Here is a 19226-nt window from a genome sequence, read left to right as displayed (position 1 = left end):
GATCCTGAGGGATCAGGGTTGTCATGTTCTGAGGTTGCCAGAATCTATTCTCTCCTTGGTAAGAGGAGATTATAGTGGCACTGTGAGCTGGCTGATGCAGAAAGGCTAACGTATCCGGTGGGGGTACACGGAACCATTCTGCCACTAGTCCCACAGTTTATCTGAACACGTAGATCCTGTATAGGTTATATAGCAACTACACAACAGGTCCAGTTCCAAACTAGGGTCTGGTTAATATGTCAAATCATATCAATTAGGGGCTATCGACAGGTTACTTTTCCATTGCTATGGATTCTGTGCACCCATGCTTCCCCATCTCTCCTATTTCCGCATTGCTTATAGTGAGGTGTATTGTCCTTCTCACCCGCCTGTCTCACTCCACTGGTCTTTTCTGTCTTTCAGTAGACTGGTTGGTTATATGTGAGGATTTTTGGGTAATGTTAGTTCGCAGACCCAATTCTAGGGGTATGGTGTTGCTTTGTATAATATTCTGAGGTAAGGAATTTGTGGTTAGATGTCTCTATCAGATGGACATGTTACTTAACTTCGGTATTGCCTTCTCTGGTAGAGAAATAGTCTAGCCACAGATTCCTTACTGACCCGCCCAGCGTCCCCATTCTGAAAACAGTTTTTCCTCTTACCTACAACATCTGTTTCTTGAAATTATTTTATAGTAAATTACCACTTGTAGTGGTTGATTCATTGTGTAGTGTGTCACCAGTTGTAGTGGTTGATTTAAAGATGTATCTATCTTTTTGGCACACTGTTTCCATACCCAGTTTCTGTGGTGGCCCTGCATTTTGGTGCAGAAATTAGTCACAGAAGAAATTGACGTCAGCGTGTCAGGGAATGGCTTATATGGACTCTGTCGACACCACATCCGGTGGACGGCGTTGCTATGGAGTCGCACAATGCCCTCAACCAGAGGTTCTGCTCGAAAAAAAATCTAGATCCAGTCTGGCAGCTGGGGAGAATTTTAAGGTAAGGAATCTTTCGGGGGCGTGGCTACGAGCCGAACATGGCGGACGTGTAGCGACCTAGCTCAACTATAGCCCAACACACTTGCTAAATATCCTGCCTCCCTGCAACCCCCATTCACCCAACTGAGGCCCTTGGAGACGCCGTAGGTGTGTGGGATCGAGCGACGGCGATCACGAGTCCCGTACCACCAGCTGAGACCGTGAGCGAACACCGGCACTGTCGCGGCCTGGATCTCCGAGCAGAGCCGCGGCCTGGATTTTGGAGGCGGGACCGAGCTGACTGACGGTGGCCGGCGCTGTGCCGGGAGGGAACCGGAGGAGTGGAGCACCGCTCAGCTTGCTGTGGCACCCGGAGGACAGCGCTGAAATGTCCAGCACCCCATGTAAGCAACTTGAGCAGACCAGAGTGGACGTCCCCCCTGGCCTGACCCCGGACAGTCGCTGGGGGTAGCCGGGCTGGGCAGCCGATGCACCACCGCCTAAGGAACTACGGCAGTGCACAGATTTTGAACGCCTGGCGGTGTCCCCAAAGGCAGGACTAACGCCCAGCCAAGAGCCATGCAATACATACGGCGCCTAGACGTGCATTGTAGCTGGGTCGGAGGGGACGTTTGTTTCCGCGCCCGGACCGTAGTGTGTGGCGCCATCTTGGAACCATTGCACAAGCCGGCGCTGCGACACTGGGAGTGAAGCGGTCTCACGACAAGTACAACAAGATACTAAGCCCAGTGCAAAAATAGCTACCACGCGGCCGCCAAAGCAGCGGTAGGCACGACGATTACACCACGCAAGGCACACCCCAGTAAGGGAGTTTCAACGCGCGACTGCAGGCTACATACTGAGATGCCGTATTGAGGGTCAGTAGCAGTGGAGCACAGAGGAGCGACGGCCCCTGCCTGGACGCGACACGGCCCCCGAGAGTGCGGTAAGCGGCAGCTGCCTGTCCCACCGAGAGCTGTAACGCGCTGAACCCCTATGAAAGGGGTGGGGGGTAAAGACTGCGACGCTGTCCACGAGTGTTGGCCTGCAACATCAGCAAGATCCACCGGCCACATCTGAGAAGGCCCTAGACCCTAAGTACATATGCCCCTGGTCTGCTAGGCGTGCTGGTGGAAGAAGCTACCCACACAGAGTGGGCGGATTGCCGAAGATACGCAGTTCCCGCCTGGGCACCAAGTGGGCTAACGAGACCAGACCACCACCACCCTGCAGACGAGATCCATGGGGAAACACAGGGCCAAAGCTCAAGACCAGAGCACGAACGCGGACATGCAGTCCACTGGATCGGAAGACCCGCTGGCCTCCTCCAACATGGAAATTATACCGCCGACGGGCAAGGGCACACAGGATGCCAAGCTGGACCTCATACTGGCCGAAATAAGGGCCTCAAGAGAGGCGCTGGAACGGCGGATGGACAATATGGCCACTGGCCTGTCGCTCCTTAGGGCAGACCACAATAAACTAGCTGAGAAGGTCTCGGAACATAAGCTTGCGCTCGACGACCTGATACCACAGCAGACGGATCACTCCACGAAGATAGAAGGCATGGAGAAACAGATAAAATTGCTGTGGGACAAGATGGATGACGCGGAAGGGTGGGCCCGCCGCAACAACGTAAGAATCTTAGGAATACCGGAGCGAAGTGAAGGGAGGAACCCCACGCAGTTCGTTGAAGACTGGCTTCAGAAGGTCGTTGGCCCGCAGGACCTAACCCCTTTGTATAGTGTAGAACGTGCGCACAGAACGCCTGCAAGACCGCCTCGGCCGGGGGCACCACCACGACCACTGATAGCACGCCTCCTTCACTATAAGGACCGAGACTCAGTACTACGTGTGGCGAGAGAAAAAGCGCCGCTAAGGTATGAGGATAAAACCATATCAGTGTACCCGGACTTCACCCCGGTGGTGCAACGAGCCAGGGCTACATTCCTAAGAGTGAAACGAAAATTGCGGGACAGAAATTTGAAATATGCCCTGCTGTTCCCTCCTCGCCTCAAAATACTGTACAAAAATAAATCGCACTTCTTTGACACCCCAGAGGAAGCAGCGGAGTGGATGGAGGTGACTCCAACGCCGCCGAACACACAGGACCCGTTTGAGGAGGACCGGAGTGGAGGGCCCTCACACCAGGAGGAACACCATCAGTCAAACGCAGGAGAAGAGCATGCGAAAGACTCGATAGCGAGCGAAGGGACAGCACCGGGCCGATCTGGGAAGAAGACGAATGTGGTCCAACTGACGGAGGCAGCTCTGGCCGCCCACAATGCAAGAGGCAAAACTGGTTTAGGTAGCACTTCAGGCACACACACGGAGGTGTCCGGCTCTGCGGATAGCTTGCAGCTTTTCCCCAAGATTGCAGCACAAATGGCAGACGATCTCTGACTGTACCCTTGGCAGACTTCGGATGGTAATGTATGAAACTCACACACGGGAACGTAATAGGGTGGATGGGAAATGGGGGCACACCAGCAAAGGGCACGCTGTAGCACCACCAACAGGTACCAGCAGGTGTACGTGGACTACACCCCCCAACATATAGAAATGTTCTGGTTTGACTTTTGCCCACGTTGGGCAACATGGTTTGGACCTCGGGTTTTTCTGCTTGGGGACCTTAAAGTTAGGGAGTTACACGTTTCTATGGCACTCGAATCATTGCATATCATACACGTGGCCTATCTGCCTCGAGGCCTGTTGGACACGCACACCACGGTCAGACATGGGGCCCCTTAATACCTACAAACTATGCACCTGGAATGTGCGGGGCATGGGGTCCATTCACAAGAGACACAGGCTATTGGCACAACTCAATCGGAGAGGTGTCGTGATGGCCTGCCTCCAAGAAACTCATCTGAACAGTGCGGAGAGCGCAAAGCTGCTCAAGAAATGGAAGGGACAACTATTTGCTACCTCTTACTCTGTATTCTCAAGGGGGGTGGCAATATGGCTCAGGAACTCAATACCCTTTAAGATGGTGGAAAAAAGGATAAATAAGGAGGGTAGATATGTCTTCATGCGTGGTCTGTTGGATGGCTCCCCTGTTGTGCTTGGCAGTGTGTATGCACCGAACTCAGGCCAATCAGACTTTCTAGCTAGTGTAAACGGGGTGTTGGCAGAATACAAGTGGATTATAGGAGGGGATTTTAACGCAGTATTGGATACCTCACTGGACAGGTCACATCCACCCCTGCACGCCACTGAGAGTAGAAGGCAGGCGGATGCACTAGCGCAATGGGCAGAGGGTTGGGATTTAGCGGACACATGGCGCAGCAAGCACTTGTTAAGCAGAGAATACACTTTTTTCTCCCCGCCCCACAGATTGCACACTAAAATAGACCGAGTTTTCTGCACCAAGCCCTTATTGGAGGCAGTCCTCACGGCAGAACATATGGGTAAGACCCTCTCCGACCATAACCCGGTGGAAATAACACTACAGTGGGGCAGGGTCCCAACACCAATACCGACATGGCACCTAAATGCGGAACTACTGGAAGATACTGTCTTTAAGACGTCACTGGCAGATGCCATTACAACTTACTTTACCGTAAATACAGGTTCTGCTAGTTCCAGGCAAGTGGAATGGGACGCATTTAAAGTGTCGATCAGAGGGGAAGCAATGGGCACAGGGGTGGGCAGGAGACATGAGGTGATAGACAGCCTTCAGGAGGTAGAGGGTCAACTAGCAATGTTGGAAAGTGACGCTGCTGGTAGGAACCTGCCCTTCACACCGCTGCAAGAGGCACACATACGTCACGCTGAACTACTAGAGGAACTACGATTACTGGACTATAGGTAATACACCTGCAGACAACACGCACAAGCAGAAAGATTGGGGCCCCTGCTGGCCCGCATTATACGTGATACCCCTGCACACTTGCCCATACTAGAGGTTACTGTCCAGGTCGGGTCCACAGCCACGACACAAATAGATATTAACACTGCTTTTAGGGACTACTATGCCACATTGTACGGCCCACACCGACAGCTTTCAAAAACGACATTTGAGGAGTTTATGGAGGAACTAGACCTGCTGCAACTTGATGACCGACAAAGAGACGACCTGAAGCGCCTTATAACGGTTGCGGAGGTCCGGCAGGCCATACGCGTGCTCCCGAGGAATAAAACTCCTGGGACACACGGCCTCCCGGCAGAGTTCTACGGGGCCTATATTGACCAACTTGCCCCGTGCCTACAGGTAGTATATCAGGAGGCGCTGCGAACTCGATCACTGCCGCAGTGGTCCCTACAGGCGCTGATAGTCTCCCTCCTGAAGCCGGGCAGAGACGGAATGCAACTGGCTAACTACAGGCCTTTATCTTTACTAAACACAGATTATAAAATACTGAGTAAGATCCTGGCAACGAGACTAGCTCAATACATCCCGCAACTAATACACCCTGACCAATGCGGGTTCGTGCCTGGCAGGAGTACGGCTATGAATCTGCGGAGGTTAAGCCAACTCATGCTATGCGAGCAGGCAGAGGAGGGAACGGAGGGCTGTATTTCCCTAGACCTAAAACAGGCTTTCGACTCCCTTAGATGGGACTTTATGTTTGCGACGTTCGAAAAGTTTGGGATACCGCCCGAGTATATTGCCTGCGTCAGGTTGTTGTACACCCACCCAACAGCCCGGGTACGTACGAACAGGTGCATCTCGGGGAACTTGAACGTTGCAAGGGGTACAAGGCAGGGATGCCCGCTGTCCCCGCTCTTATTTATTTTAGCGCTTGAGCCATTGCTCTGTAAACTTCGGAAATTGGCACCTCACAGGGGCATAAAAAGAGCCGGGCAGTCCACGTGGTGTCAGCATATGCAGATGATATCATTCTGTACCTGCGGGATCTGAGGGGTGACCTAGACCCCATCCCCAGGATATTTGAGGAATTCCGAACGTTGTCGGGCCTCACCATTAGTGAGCCTAAGTCATACGGATACTGTTTCAACCCCACTGGTGCGACCACCCCATTGTCCTTTGCACCACATAATTTCCAGATGGCGGAAACAACCTTCCGATACCTAGGGATACAGGTATATAGAGGAGCTGGGGACATGATCGATGGCAACCTGGGGAGGTCAATAGCAGCACTGAAATTGCAGATACAATTTTGGACAGCGCTGCCACTATCTGTGGCGGGCAGAGTGGCCATCTCCAAGATGGTTGTACTTGCCCGCCTAATCTACTACTTCACGAGCTTGCCATTAGTGATCCCGGCTACAATGTTTAAGATGCTGGATACAATCCTAACGGAACTAGTGTGGGGCTCGGGACGGAGGCATATCAGCCTTGCCAAACTGCTGCTCACCACAGAGACGGCGGTATGGGAGCACCAGACTTCCGGGCATACAACTATGCCTGCCAACTACAATGGCTAGCCTACTGGCTGACAGGACGAAATTTGCATGAAATCAACATATCGGAAAAGGACTGGTCAAAGGGGACAGTCCATACAATGCTACTACCTCGATCGAAAATTCAGGTGACGACACCCCCACTGCTCCAGCTTGCGATAAACTATTGGAGGAAGGCGGTGAAGTACACGTCACCGGCGACCTCATATGCCCCCGCAATACCACTTTTGGGTATCCCACTAGGGACTGGGCTGTTGTCGAACCAAACACTCACTGCATGGCATGATGCGGGAGTGACACAAGTCGGGGATCTGTTTGCAGATGGCCGAATGATGTCCTTTGAGGACTTCCGTGCCACGCATCACACCCAGGAGGACTGTTTCTTCTACACGCCGGAGTGCGTCAGTATATAGCGAAGTCATGGGCGCCGAATGGGGACGAACCACTTACAAACCCGCTGTTGATGATGCAATATCTCATGGGAACGGGCAGCCACCTAACTAAATGGATTACAAATAGTATCAGAACAGGGAAGGCGACATCGTTACAACTCCTGAGAGCAAAATCCTAAAATTTCCAAAGAAGGTGTCAAGAAACCCGAAGTTTAAGTTCATACAACTGATGGTTCTACATAGGGCGTACCTTACACCTCACCGCCTACACGCTATGTTCCCTAACACAGCTGATAATTGCCCCCGGTGCGGAACGGATGACGCAAGGCTACTACATATGATGTGGGGCTGCCCAAAATTAGGATACTACTGGAAAACAATACATGAGGCACTGATTAACCTGGTTCCGTCCAAGCCGATTGACACCATAGAATATGCCATACTAGGGCTGGGGCCTGTGGAGCGCAAAAAAAGTGTAGCTACTCGATTCACTGACCTGGCCTTGCTACTAGCAGAAACACACAATTACAATGCGGTGGAAGTCTGCTAGGCCGCCTGACACGGAGATATGGAGGGTGGAGGTGGTGCGCTGGGGCAAGGCAGAAGGTGAAACGCTGCAACGCGAAGAGCGCAAGGGACTCAGGAAAACCCCAATTTCCTTAGATTGGTATACTACACTGGGGGCATTCGAAGCAGAAGGGGACAGCGAGTCCGCTCCATCATCCACTGACGGTTAAGACGAGGGTGGTGTGCTCGAGGTGTATGTAGATTAATATATAGATGGCGCTAATCTACACTCAGATGAGAGTATATGATTCTAGGTGCAGTGAATAGAAACCTTACGCAATCATTATATATATAGTCCCTGTGCGATCTGTGTTGAGTCCAGCAGAGGTATTCGGCTGTGACGGGCAGAGCCATGTATCAAGAAGTTTGAATGCAATCGCATGTGAGTGCCGGGAGAGGGAGGGAAGGGGTGGAGGGTGTTCTTGGGGAATTGTTTAGATAAAATATATAAATGAAAATGTATAATTGATGAAACTGATACTGAAGATATATGTGCATATCAGAATACTTAACTCATGACTGTGATGTGTTACCTGCATTTGTACTTATCTATCCTGCTAATAAAAAGATTTTCAAAAAAAGGTAAGGAATCTTTCTAGAATGTCTCTACCAGATAAGGCATTACAAGAGGTAAATAACTTGTCTTTTTGGCACTCCAGTGTAACTGACTAAAAAGTGAAGAAAGTGCATAGTGAGACTGAGATTCGAAGTCTTCTGGAGGCTGCTGTGGACTCCTTATCTGTGTCAATATACTTGTGTTTATCGTAGCACCTAAGTGCTTTGAAGCCTGTGGGATTAGACAGCAACAATTCTCCTCGACCACTACTGGGTTTTCAAAATGAATCTTAGGTTATCAGTTGAGACTACTGCAGAGATGTGTGTTCGCTAACGTCACAACTTTAAACAAGTGCCTGGTATCCCACAGATTACTAATAGAGAGGTACATTTGTTTCCTTAGTCTGGTGCATTTGCTACCTATAACAATTAACCTTTCCTTTTGCTCCGATTGTATACTTTCACTTGGGTTGCTGTTATTTTACATAGACTAATGTTAATTCGTAGGGCACAAGACATCTGGTAGCCAGTCTTCAAGTGCATCTTTGGGACCATCCACCAGCCTTGGAAGATCGCCAAACTTCGATCCATTTGCTGATCTTGGAAACATTGGTTCGACCCTTCCTGGTAATTGAACTTTGGTAATTTAATGAATCATGAACCAAATGTTGCTCCCATTGGTGGTTTAGCAATACCTTAAACTTAGTTTGTTCTTTTGAAAAGTGATTAGGTATCGTGAAGCTCCACAGCTCACACTATTACATTTCACCCCAGGGCCACAGGTAAAGTTTGAAAATAGAAGTATATTTCTCTCTTAATTTTCAAAGTTTGGAATACATTTTTTGTTGGGGAATAGAGAATACATTTTCATTTATGATTAGAAGCAGGTTGAAAAATAAAGGTTTTTAGTTTTTTAACATTCACTATTTATTTCTTGTAACCCCATACTCATTGAAGCTGTAAATTATCGTCAATGGATCTGTGCATTTTGATGCTTTTGACCTTTTCAGTTGTTCATACAGAAACCCTGGGAGTCGCCTAAGTTTAACACGTCATTACAGCTTTCACCAATCTAGTCATGTTAAGGCGGTTGAGGTGGAAACCTTGATTTTTTTTTTGCGTATCTGTTAATCGGTATAAAACTCCTTTCTTTTTTAAAAATTCTTTTTATTTACAGTTCTTGTAAAGTGTACAAGAATAACATACAGTGCAGTTCAATACTTATTATCGAGTCTACTTTTCCGTTCCAAATCCTATTACATTTTCAACAATCTGAACACGCCATCACATTTCCTGGAGCAAAAAAGTGCTTGTCCACAACTACATCGGAGAGTACTGTACATCAGTACACATTATAGTAGGGCATCACTAGGCATCAAAATCTTGAGAACCACCTCACCATATACACACATTACAATCGTTGTTGTTTCACGGGTCAACTGCAGCCGCAGAATTTAGCCAAGTCACAAAGGGTTCCCTTATACCCCTAGGGCGAGATCTGGTTGGCAAAAGTTCCTAATAGGTTGTCATCTGTGCCCTACATTATGTCACACTTGTAAGCCACTCCATCGGCGGAGGCAGGGCTGCCCCCCAGTGTATAGCCACCTGTCTTTTGGCCATTAAAAATAACATTTCTGGTAGTATGCGTAATGTAGGTGGCACTGTCTCAATAATTCCCAACAAGGAGACCAAAGGCGTGCTGGGTAGGTCCAGCCCAGTAATAGCTTTTATATGGTGCAGTATGTTGATCCAAAAGTTTGCTATTGGTCTACACTGCCATGCTAAATGTAAAAAGATCGCCCGGGGGGCACCGCAACGCCAATAGCTGTCATCCGCTTGTAGCCCCATCTCATGTAGGTCTATGGGGGTGCGATAGAGGCAGTGGAGATACTTAAAGTGGATGAGCCGGAGGCGGTAATTGGTCGACAATCGCTCTGTCTACAACTGTGATCTCACTGCTTATCCATGAGACTTTCCCCCAGATCCTCCTCCCAGGCCCTGCGAGAGGTTGGGACAATGATCTGAAATGCTTTCTGGGTGATGTTATAAATGCAAGATATGAGTTTCCACCCTGATTCCACCGCCAACATGTTTTCCAGTGCCGGCAATGTCTGCGGCGGGTTCTGGAAATGTGGGGAATTTGCTCCTGCAGGATGCTTGATCTGATAGTATGTTAGCATGTCTAGTGCTGAGGGCTGTGTGGGGTCGCACATTTGCTGTAATGTGAGGAAAGTATCCTCAGGGTAGAGATCACCACCTTTCTTTGTTATGTGTGGACACGCAGTTCTGGCCCTGGATTCCTTGAGCGGGGGTATCAACGGATTGTTTGGGAGTGGCATGAACCGGGGTGTACAGTATGTCTAAGTGTGCCCATTTGCAAAGACCCCCCTATGCCCACCTCAGAACTTGTACAGTATCAATTCCGTTGCGGGGGCGCTTGTATGGGTGGAATAGTGCTGTGGACAATGGGAGAGGTGCTGCCCTATCTATTTCAATTGCAACGTGTGGCTGAAAAGATGTGGGGTGCATCCAGAAATGTAAGAATTGTGTCTGTGCACTGTATGCGTAGAGGACGAAGTCCGGGGCCGCCATTCCACCTTGTGATTGCAGGAATGGCAATGTACTGCGAGTGGCAAAGGGATGTTGACAAAGAGGTATAAGAGTTTCGGCAGAATAATCATCTTCGACACCGCAGTGCAGCGGCCAGAGAGAGGGGAAGAGTATTCCATCTTTTTACCCTTTCTTCGATCCAGGCCTCCACCCTGCCATAATTGGCTGTCTATAGTTCCTGCAGCCATATGCCCAGGTATCGAATCGGGCCGGACGCTCAGACTAACGTTATAATCAGTTGAGAAAGCCTGGGTTCCAGGTGTAAGCGGGAGGGTTATGGACTTGCTCCAATTGATGTTTACTCTGGAGAGTCCGCCATATTGTACAACCTCACGCGTCATAGGCGACAAGTTGTCTTTAGGGTTTACTATATATATAGAGTGATGTCGTCCACGTACATCGACACAGTGAGTGCCCTGGTTGTGAATCCAATCCCATAGATGTTTGCAATGAGAACCTGTTGGTGAAATAATGTCCCAGTAGTAGTAGATATCGCCCTTCAGGGTCACTGACTACCTTGGTCGTTTGCCAGGGAATGACCCGTCTAATTAATCTGGTCACTCCTCTGGAATAGTTGGAATAGCAAGATGTATGTACCTCGTTCCATCTAGTGGATTTCAATCTATCACAAGTAGTACCCCTCAGATTTTTCTCGTGTAGGAGGCACACATCCGCAGCATGTCTCGTTAGATTTGACTGCACCAGCCGTGACTTTCTGTGGTCATTTAGGCCACACACGTTCCAAGTGATGCAAGTCAATGTAGACATTAGTTCGATAGGAAGGCATGTCTCGATAGCGACCAGTATCCTGGTTGGTGAGGTGTACCTTCAGTAGCTCCCTGTAGTATCCCTCCAGCTGTATGAGGGCGAAGTCTGTATAGTGACAAGTGTTCCACATTTGTGAAATATCCAGTGAAGAATAAGTTATGCTCTGCAACAAACCAGAACAAATAATAACCTGCCCAGCACACCCACCACCCACTCCAACCCCCAAGTGACCATGGGCATAACCCTAACTGTTTGATGATCTAGCAGAATGTGCAGTACATATATATCGAGCACGTGTTACGCTGGCCACTCAGGGCAGTAGCAACATGGAACTTGGTGTGTACTGCATCAAACAACAAGAAACAAAAACAGCCCCCACCCACCCGCCTCCCACACCAACCCCCCCATCGGATCCGGGATATAAACCATCTCACAAAACACATTAGTCATTGTCACTCAGCTGGCTGTTCGGAGAGGTCGTAGATGCCGAATATCTCATTTGCTGCTTTCTCGCCGTCTGTTTTGCAAGCTTCAAAGCCGCACTGGTCTTAGTGAAAATCATAGGTTAACCCCTAGTCTGGACCCTGAGCTTTGCGGATTACAACATAGCATTTTTTGTGCCAGACTTTTGGAAGAGCTTTTTGGCAGGGATGAATTCTCGTCGGGCCGCCTGGACAGCCTGCGTATTATTTTAATATTTATTTAGAAACTTGTATAGCGCGCAGCTACCCCCAACGGGGGTGTCCCTGCGCTACGTACGATTAGCACTTATAAGTATGACTGAGCGTCTAAAGGGTGGTAAACAGGCGGTTTTTAAATTACGTCGAAATAAGCATTCCAATTCGGTCATATGACGGGACAGTGGTAAGCTGTTCCAAGATTGAGCAGTAATAACTGTGAAAGCTCTGCCCCCCATTCTAGAGCGACGAAACCGGGGAGTGCGTAAGAGGCAAAGGTGATTCGATCTGAGTGATCGGTTGGACTGAGCATGCTTAAGTCTAGCTCTGAGATAGGCAGGCCCCTGACCCTGCAGTGCTCTAAATGGCAGGACCAGAGATTTAAACTGAAAGCCCCTAGTCACGTGTAGCCAGTGTAGCTTTTTTAAGTGTGGTGAGATTGAATGACAATAAGGAAAGTTACAAATCATTCTTGCCGCTGCATTCTGCACAATCTGCAGGCGTTTGACCAAGTAGGCTGGTGCTCCAACATACAGGCTGTTCGCATAATCCAGGTGTGATGTTATAAGGGCATGAATAATGGTCCAGCGAGTGTCCAAAGGAAGAAAAGGGAGAATTTTACGGATCATGCGTAGTTTACCAAAGCACACAGATGTGACCCTATTTATTTGAGCTTTGCAAGATAATTCAATGTCAAATAGGAATCCAAGATTCCTGGCTGATTCCACCGGGACTGGGGGGGATTCAGTTCAGGTGGCCACCAAAGAAGGGGCAGAGGGGGATTTTTTTGATTAAAAAAAATCACCTCGGTTTTATCCGAGTTAAGCCTGAAAGTGTTGAGTGACATCCAGGAGGAGATGTTGATAAGGCAGCGTCTGAAGTTAGAAAAGGTAGCGTCAGAGAGATCTCTAAATGAAAACACTAGTTGTGTGTCATCAGCGTATGAGATCACTCTGACCCCACAGGGTTCTTCCACCGTGGCCAGCGGCGACAGGTAGCCATAAAAAACAATGGGCTGAGGGCAGAGCCCTGAGGCACACCACAACTGAGTGGTTTCTTCTCAGAGACAAAAGATTGAAGGGAGACGTGTTGGGTGCGACCGCTTAGAAAATATCTAATGCAGTCCAGAGGGGTGCCCTGAATCCCAAGACTATACAGTCTTTCAATCAAAATGGCTTGAGAGACCATATCGAATGCCGCGGACAGGTCGAGGAGCAATAGCATTGCAGCATCGCCTGCATCCACGCATTCGCGGATAGTCTCTGCAACCTCCAGAAGTGCAGTCTCAGTACTATATCCAGAGCTGAAACCGGACTGTGAATTGTGGAGAAGTTGTCCCGACTTATGATAATTAGAGAGTTGCTCTTGAACGACTTTCTCCAGAATTTTGGCTGGTTTAGGTAGAAGGGAAATGGGCCGGTAGTTGCTAAACACCGATGGATCGGCTTCAGATTTTTAAAAAATATGAATCAGCATGGCCTGTTTCCACATCGAAGGGAAAAGACCAGTTTTTAAGGAGGTGTTCCAGATCAAGTTCAGAGGAGAAATAAGAGGGGCAGGCAAACTAAATAGTTTTGCCGGGCATGGGTCCATGGGAGAGCCTGATTTGCATCCCAACAATTTTTGAGATGAGGTTTCAATAAAGATGGATTTAAAAGATGTAAAATCCTCTTCTTTAGTTACCCTAGAGTCAAGAACCGGGGCATCCGTGGCCAGGCTAAACGTGGAAAAAATTTCTAGGATTTTGTCATGGAAAAGTTAGATAGACCATCACAGAGTCCTTGGCTAGGGGGAATCGAGCTGGATAATGAGTTGGTTTGGAAAACTCTTTCAGTATTTTGAACAGAGTTTTTGAGGAGTTATATGCGGAGTTAACATTCTTAATAAATTACTCTCTCATTACAGTATGTTTAAGTTTGTGGAATTTCTTAGTGGCTGCTCTATAAGTAGATTTTACTGCTAGATCATAGGATTTTCTCCAGCTCCGCTCAGAGTTTTTTGCAGTGGCTTTTCTCAGCACGCAGGCCGGGGGAGAACCAAGGAGCTGAAAGTTTTTTGTCTAGAGGAGATCATCGGTCGCATAGGGGCAATATCGTTTATGGCTGAGGATAAATTAACAATTTCTGAAGCACAAGCCAATTGTTAAGTCAGCGATAATACAATAATATAAGAAGCAAGATGAATTTCCAAGTTCCTGGGCTTGTCTAGTTCTTTTATTATGTTCACTCTTTCACAGTCTTCCACTCACTTATGCCAACGCGTTTCGTCATATATGGGTGAAACCCCACGACTTCGTCAGGGCTTGTTTTCTTGTGCTGTCTATTTTTTTGGTCTGATCTCTGTTCCCCCGCTTGATGCGATTCACCTCTAGCATGAAGGAAGAGTTGCCTAAAGGTTGTAGCTGCTCAGCTAGTGTTCCTGACCCTCCTTCTATTTCACTATCACTGGTTGGTATTGTGCTTATTGAAGTGCTACTAAAGCTAACAGATACAGGTGCAAGTGTATGTTTGGTTTTGTCAGTCTGCATTAGATAGTCATATTTACTTGAGAAGGTAAAAACACTCCCATTGTTATAATCCACTTCATCCCGTTTTAATTTTCGGGCCTTTCGTTGGTTAATGTCATTCTGATGGTTAGATAAAACTTTCTTAAGTATTTCATAATTTTTTGCTGTTGGCTCTGGCATGTTAAGTGCTTGAATCTCAGACTCAAGCTTTGATATTTCACTTTGAAATTTGGTAACTTTCCTTTCTGCATTCTCAATCAGAATGTCCATTAACTTCATTGAGCTGGATGTCAGTTATTTCTCCCAAATATTTAAAAGGTCTTCGTCCAGATCATCATATGTTGGTATGATCTGCGAACGAAGACCTCTAGGGATCCTATTTAATTCGACAAATGTATTTTAAAGTATTGCCATCCCATCATTTAGACAGTCTGCACACTTAAGTGTCTCCAATTTGATACATTTTTCCCGTAGTCCTTCATTCTGTGGTTGAATGCCACTTTTTACAGCCTCGTTTACGGTGCTCTCCTTGCACAAATTATCAAATAGCTCTGCCGCCATCCTGTCTCGATCCAAATTATCACTCATTCTTAATATTAGATTAATATAAGTGTTTACAGAGCTGCCTAACTCTTATTTGTGAATAACAAAAGATGGGTGTCAAAAAGAGACCAAGGGCACTCGTATAAAATTAGCACTCTAACTTTTGTGAATCACAATATACACAGAAAATTGCCCATATCCTGCTGTGCATCCAGAAGAGGAGAGCGTACACCCAATCTCTCCTAAACAATCGATCACAGATTGAACACACAAATTTACAATTTGTGAAGCACAAGCCAATTGTTAAGTCAGTGCTAATACAATAATATAAGAAGCAAGATGAATTTCCAAGTTCCTGGGCTTGCCCAGTTCTTTTATTATGTTCACTCTTTCACAGTCTTCCATTCCCTTATGCCAATGCGTTTCTTCGTATATGTGTGTAACCCCGCGACTTCGTCAGGGCTTGTTTTCTTGAGTAGTCTATTTTTTTGGTCTGATCCCTGTTCCCCCGCTTGATGCAATTCACCTCTAGCATGAAGGAAGAGTTGCCTAAAGGGTGTTGCTGCTTAGCTAGTGTTCCTGACCCTCCTTCTATTTCACTATCACTGGTTGGTATTGTGCTTATTGAAGTGCTACTAGAGCTAACAGATACAGGTGCAAGTGTATGTTTGGTTTTGTCAGTCTGCATTAGATAGTCCTATTTACTTGAGAAGGTAAAAACCCTCCCATTGTTATAATCCACTTCATCCCGTTTTAATTTTCGGGCCTTTCGTTGTTTAATGTCATTCTGATGGTTAGATAACACTTTCTGAGGATAGCCAGCCATTAAAATTTGAGACATCTGTGTCTAGATCCCCTACTGACTGCCCTGAAGAACGGGAAAATGTGGGGGCCATCGAAGAGCAGGTGTTTTAAACCATTTCCTAACATAATTTCGGGCCTTAATGGCTGTAGTAGAGCGAGGGGTTATAGCCAGACTAAATGGGATTAGGAAGTGGTCTGACCATGTAAGAGGAAGGGGTGATGCTGTGGTCCGATTAAGATGATTTGGTGAACAAAAGGCCCAGCGTATGGCCAGCCAGATGAGTGGGGCCACTAACCCGCTGGGTCAAATTTAGGCCCTCCATGGTGACAAGGCGCAGCCCCGCTTTAGTGCAGGAGATGTTATCCACATGCAGGTTGAAATCACCTAGTATTGTGAAATGGGGTGTTTAAGCAATACGTCGGCAACTGTAGTGTAAAAGTCACTAAGATATTGGGGGAGGGTGGGGACGGGAGGGCTGTATAAGAGAATACCTGCCAAAATTGAATTTGAGGCTTCAGGTATACTAAAATACATAGCTTCTAGAGGGCCAATGTTAGCGAGTTTCCTAGAGGAGATCTTCCAGCCTGAGCGTAAAATCACAGCAATCCCACGGCCCACCTTGGTGCTGGTACAATTAATGCCCACAAAACGATAGTCAGGGGGGATAGCAAGGTTGAGGTCAGGATTCGAGGAGTCTTTTACCCAAGTTTCGGTATGAAACATTAAGTCCCAAGCATGAGTTGTAAGGGATAGCCAGATATCTCCCGAATGACGGGGTAGCGATCAACAGTTAAGTAGGCACCCCTTGATATTTGGGGAGAGGCCAGTTCGCTCTAATACTGGTCCGGCAAAGGAGGGGAGTAGCACGGACGGGGCATTAGGACCTGGCCTAAAAGAGAATGAACAAGTGACACAATTGAAATGGGCATTAAAAGGCCCTGAGAACGTACATAGCGTCGGGGCATTGCAACCTTTATCTTTGACTTCTATTATTTGGGACCTGGTCCAGTGTATTCGTGCTCCGGGGCAACCGACAGCGTTGCTGGCTCTGGCCGTGGAACAGGCGCGGATGGGCGCAGACGGGCTTGCCTTTGTCCACTGCACATCGGAACTGCCTTGATTTTAAATAGCCTCTAAGCGCTAGAATGCTAACTCGTAACCTCCTCCCCGAAGCGAGACCGGAAGCAAGAGTCCGGCAGCCCGCTCTACCCTCTACAACAATCGGGCAATCCAGTGGTGGACCGGGGTAGGGACTGAGAAGCATAGATGGAAGGGTTAGTGAGCGTTTGGCCAAATACAAACAATATACATTGTGCAGAGATCAAAGTTAAAAGCTATTAAATTGAGCAAAGTCCTTAGAAAAGGCACCACAGCTGGTGCGTAAAGCCTGGGTAAAAAGAAATGTTATTTACCTGGTGTTGTATGTCCCCCTTCTCTCGGGCCTGCCTTAGAACAGTGTCTCTGTCGTTCAGAAGACGGACCAGTATCGGTCACGTGTCAGGGGGTTTAGGGCTAGGTCCCAGGGTGCGTGCGGTGTGCTCTTTCTACCAGGAACATCTCTGACAGGCCAGCACCAAATAGATCTCGTAACAATCCTTCGATATAGTGCTCCATGTTTGCTATGTTCGTAGATTCCAGAAACCCGTGATGCGGACATTGTTTGGTCTTGACCTTGCTTCAAGGTCTTCTTTACGCACTTTGATTACTTCAAGCACCTTGTCCATGCGAAGTAGACGCTTGTGCGTTTCAACTTGGCGGTCATCTGAATCCGAGACCCTTGTTTCCAAGGTATCAATGCGGGGTTCGTGCTTATCTACTTTTTGTGAGACATGATCCATTCGCAGCGCCAGGGAGTCTAGTTCCCACAAGCTGACCTTCGCCTTTTTCAGCATGCTATTGATGTCATCCTCCTGTTGAGTTTCTAGCTGTGTTTCGGGCACCACAGTGACCGGTGTCGACCCCCTATCCTGCAGTCTTGTGGTGCGTTTGTCAAAGGTGATATTAACCTGTTTTTTTATCCGGTTTACCAATAACAGCACCCCAGTCGTGGCGCACGCTCCAAGCCGTGAAGTCTCTGGTTGAAGCACCTATGATCAGCCTAGGCACTTTATGGACAGAGGCAAAGGACCCTGGCCGATAGGCAGGCGCCGACCCCGGTGTCACTACATGCGTCGCAGTGGCGCGCACACTGTCAGAGCCAATGCGCCGTACCTACTTTGGCTTTTGTACACAGTTCATTTGCCTACATTAGGCAAATGAGCAATGTGCAGATAGCGACTGGTGGTCCACAATGGCAGCACACATACAATGCATGAATGGCTCAACCAGACACCGTGTGGCACCCTAGTTAATGTGATGAACTTTCAAAAAGAATGAACTCTTTCCACCGTGCCAGTCAACCGGAGAGGTTGGCAGAGGAGATCGAGCACTTCAAACATAGCCACGACTGGGACGGCACATAATAATGGTCTCCCGCTACAGCCGGGCTGCAAGATGTCTTTTTATTGTTCACTGCTGTGCATTTCCACTGTCTAGCCAGCAGTATCTAGGTGCACTTGGTAGGGCCTCAACTCCATCTGCCAGCAATTACCGGCAATTCAGCTGTGGTTAGTTACCCTCTGGTGTGATCTGCAGTTAATTACACACTGTTGAGTATCTAGGTGCACTTTGCAGGAGTCTCACTCTGTCTGCACCAATGACCGGTGATTCAGCTGTAGTTAAGCATCCTCTTATGTGTTCTGTAGTTGATCACACTTTGATGCGTTTTTGTTCATTGAGTTATTTTACTACTGTGCGTTTCCACTGACCGGCCGGCAGTATCTAGGTGCACTGTGTCGGGGCCCCACAAATCCGCGAACGGCGACCATCAACACAGCTGCTGTTAATCACACTCCACGGCGGGGGTAGCCGGTGTAGGAGAGTAGGGTCTGCTTCCTATAGTCACCCCCACTTTTTGCTGTGATTCACTGGTTTTTCGACTTTAGTGTGGCTGTGGGCCTGCTAATCAGACCCACAGCCCAGCTGTGCTCTCTCTAAATTCATACCATGTACTTTAGGTACATAACAAATTAGGTATTGGGTCACCTTATGAGCCCCTCTATAGTGTACCATAGGTACCCAGGGCATAGGTGCATCCAAGGCCTACCAGGGGCTGCAGCATGTATTATACCACCCCTGGCTGGCCATCCAAACTGACACAACTGGCTGATCACACAGCTGGGGCAAGGCTGTGTATTCACCCCTTGCTGAGGTATGGTATCACTATACCTACCATTACATATAGACACATATATACCTATAAGTCACTCCTATGGCAGGCCTTAACAATCCTGGAGGCAGAGTGCTTGGTTTTATGTGAGATGGTGCTCTAGCATGAGCTGAGCCTGTCTGCAGCTTTCGGAACCATGTCCTTATAGCTGTTCTATGATATAGCCATACCATATACTCTTAAGTGCATTATAATCCTCGCGGTTAATG

The 19226-nt window shown here is 47.9% G+C and overlaps 1 protein-coding gene across 4 annotated transcripts in view; it reads left to right on the top strand.

Annotated features, from left to right (window-relative positions):
• The window catches only part of GAK (cyclin G associated kinase), a 1908861-nt gene that overhangs the window by 1675230 nt on the left and 214405 nt on the right, over positions 1–19226 (top strand). For 2 of the 4 annotated variants that reach the window (XM_086961820.1, XM_086961818.1), the window contains exon 24: positions 8348–8467. The exons of the other annotated variants lie outside the window; for them this stretch is intronic. In XM_086961820.1, the coding sequence (XP_086817946.1) occupies positions 8348–8467 (120 nt within the window). The remainder of the gene's footprint in view (positions 1–8347; positions 8468–19226) is intronic. 4 annotated transcript variants of the gene reach the window in all.

Source organism: Lissotriton vulgaris, chromosome 3_1 (assembly GCF_964263255.1).
Source record: "Lissotriton vulgaris chromosome 3_1, aLisVul1.2, whole genome shotgun sequence".
NCBI lineage: Eukaryota > Metazoa > Chordata > Amphibia > Caudata > Salamandridae > Lissotriton > Lissotriton vulgaris.
Note: the sequence above shows the minus strand (reverse complement) of the source record. Positions and strands in the feature narration are given on the sequence as shown.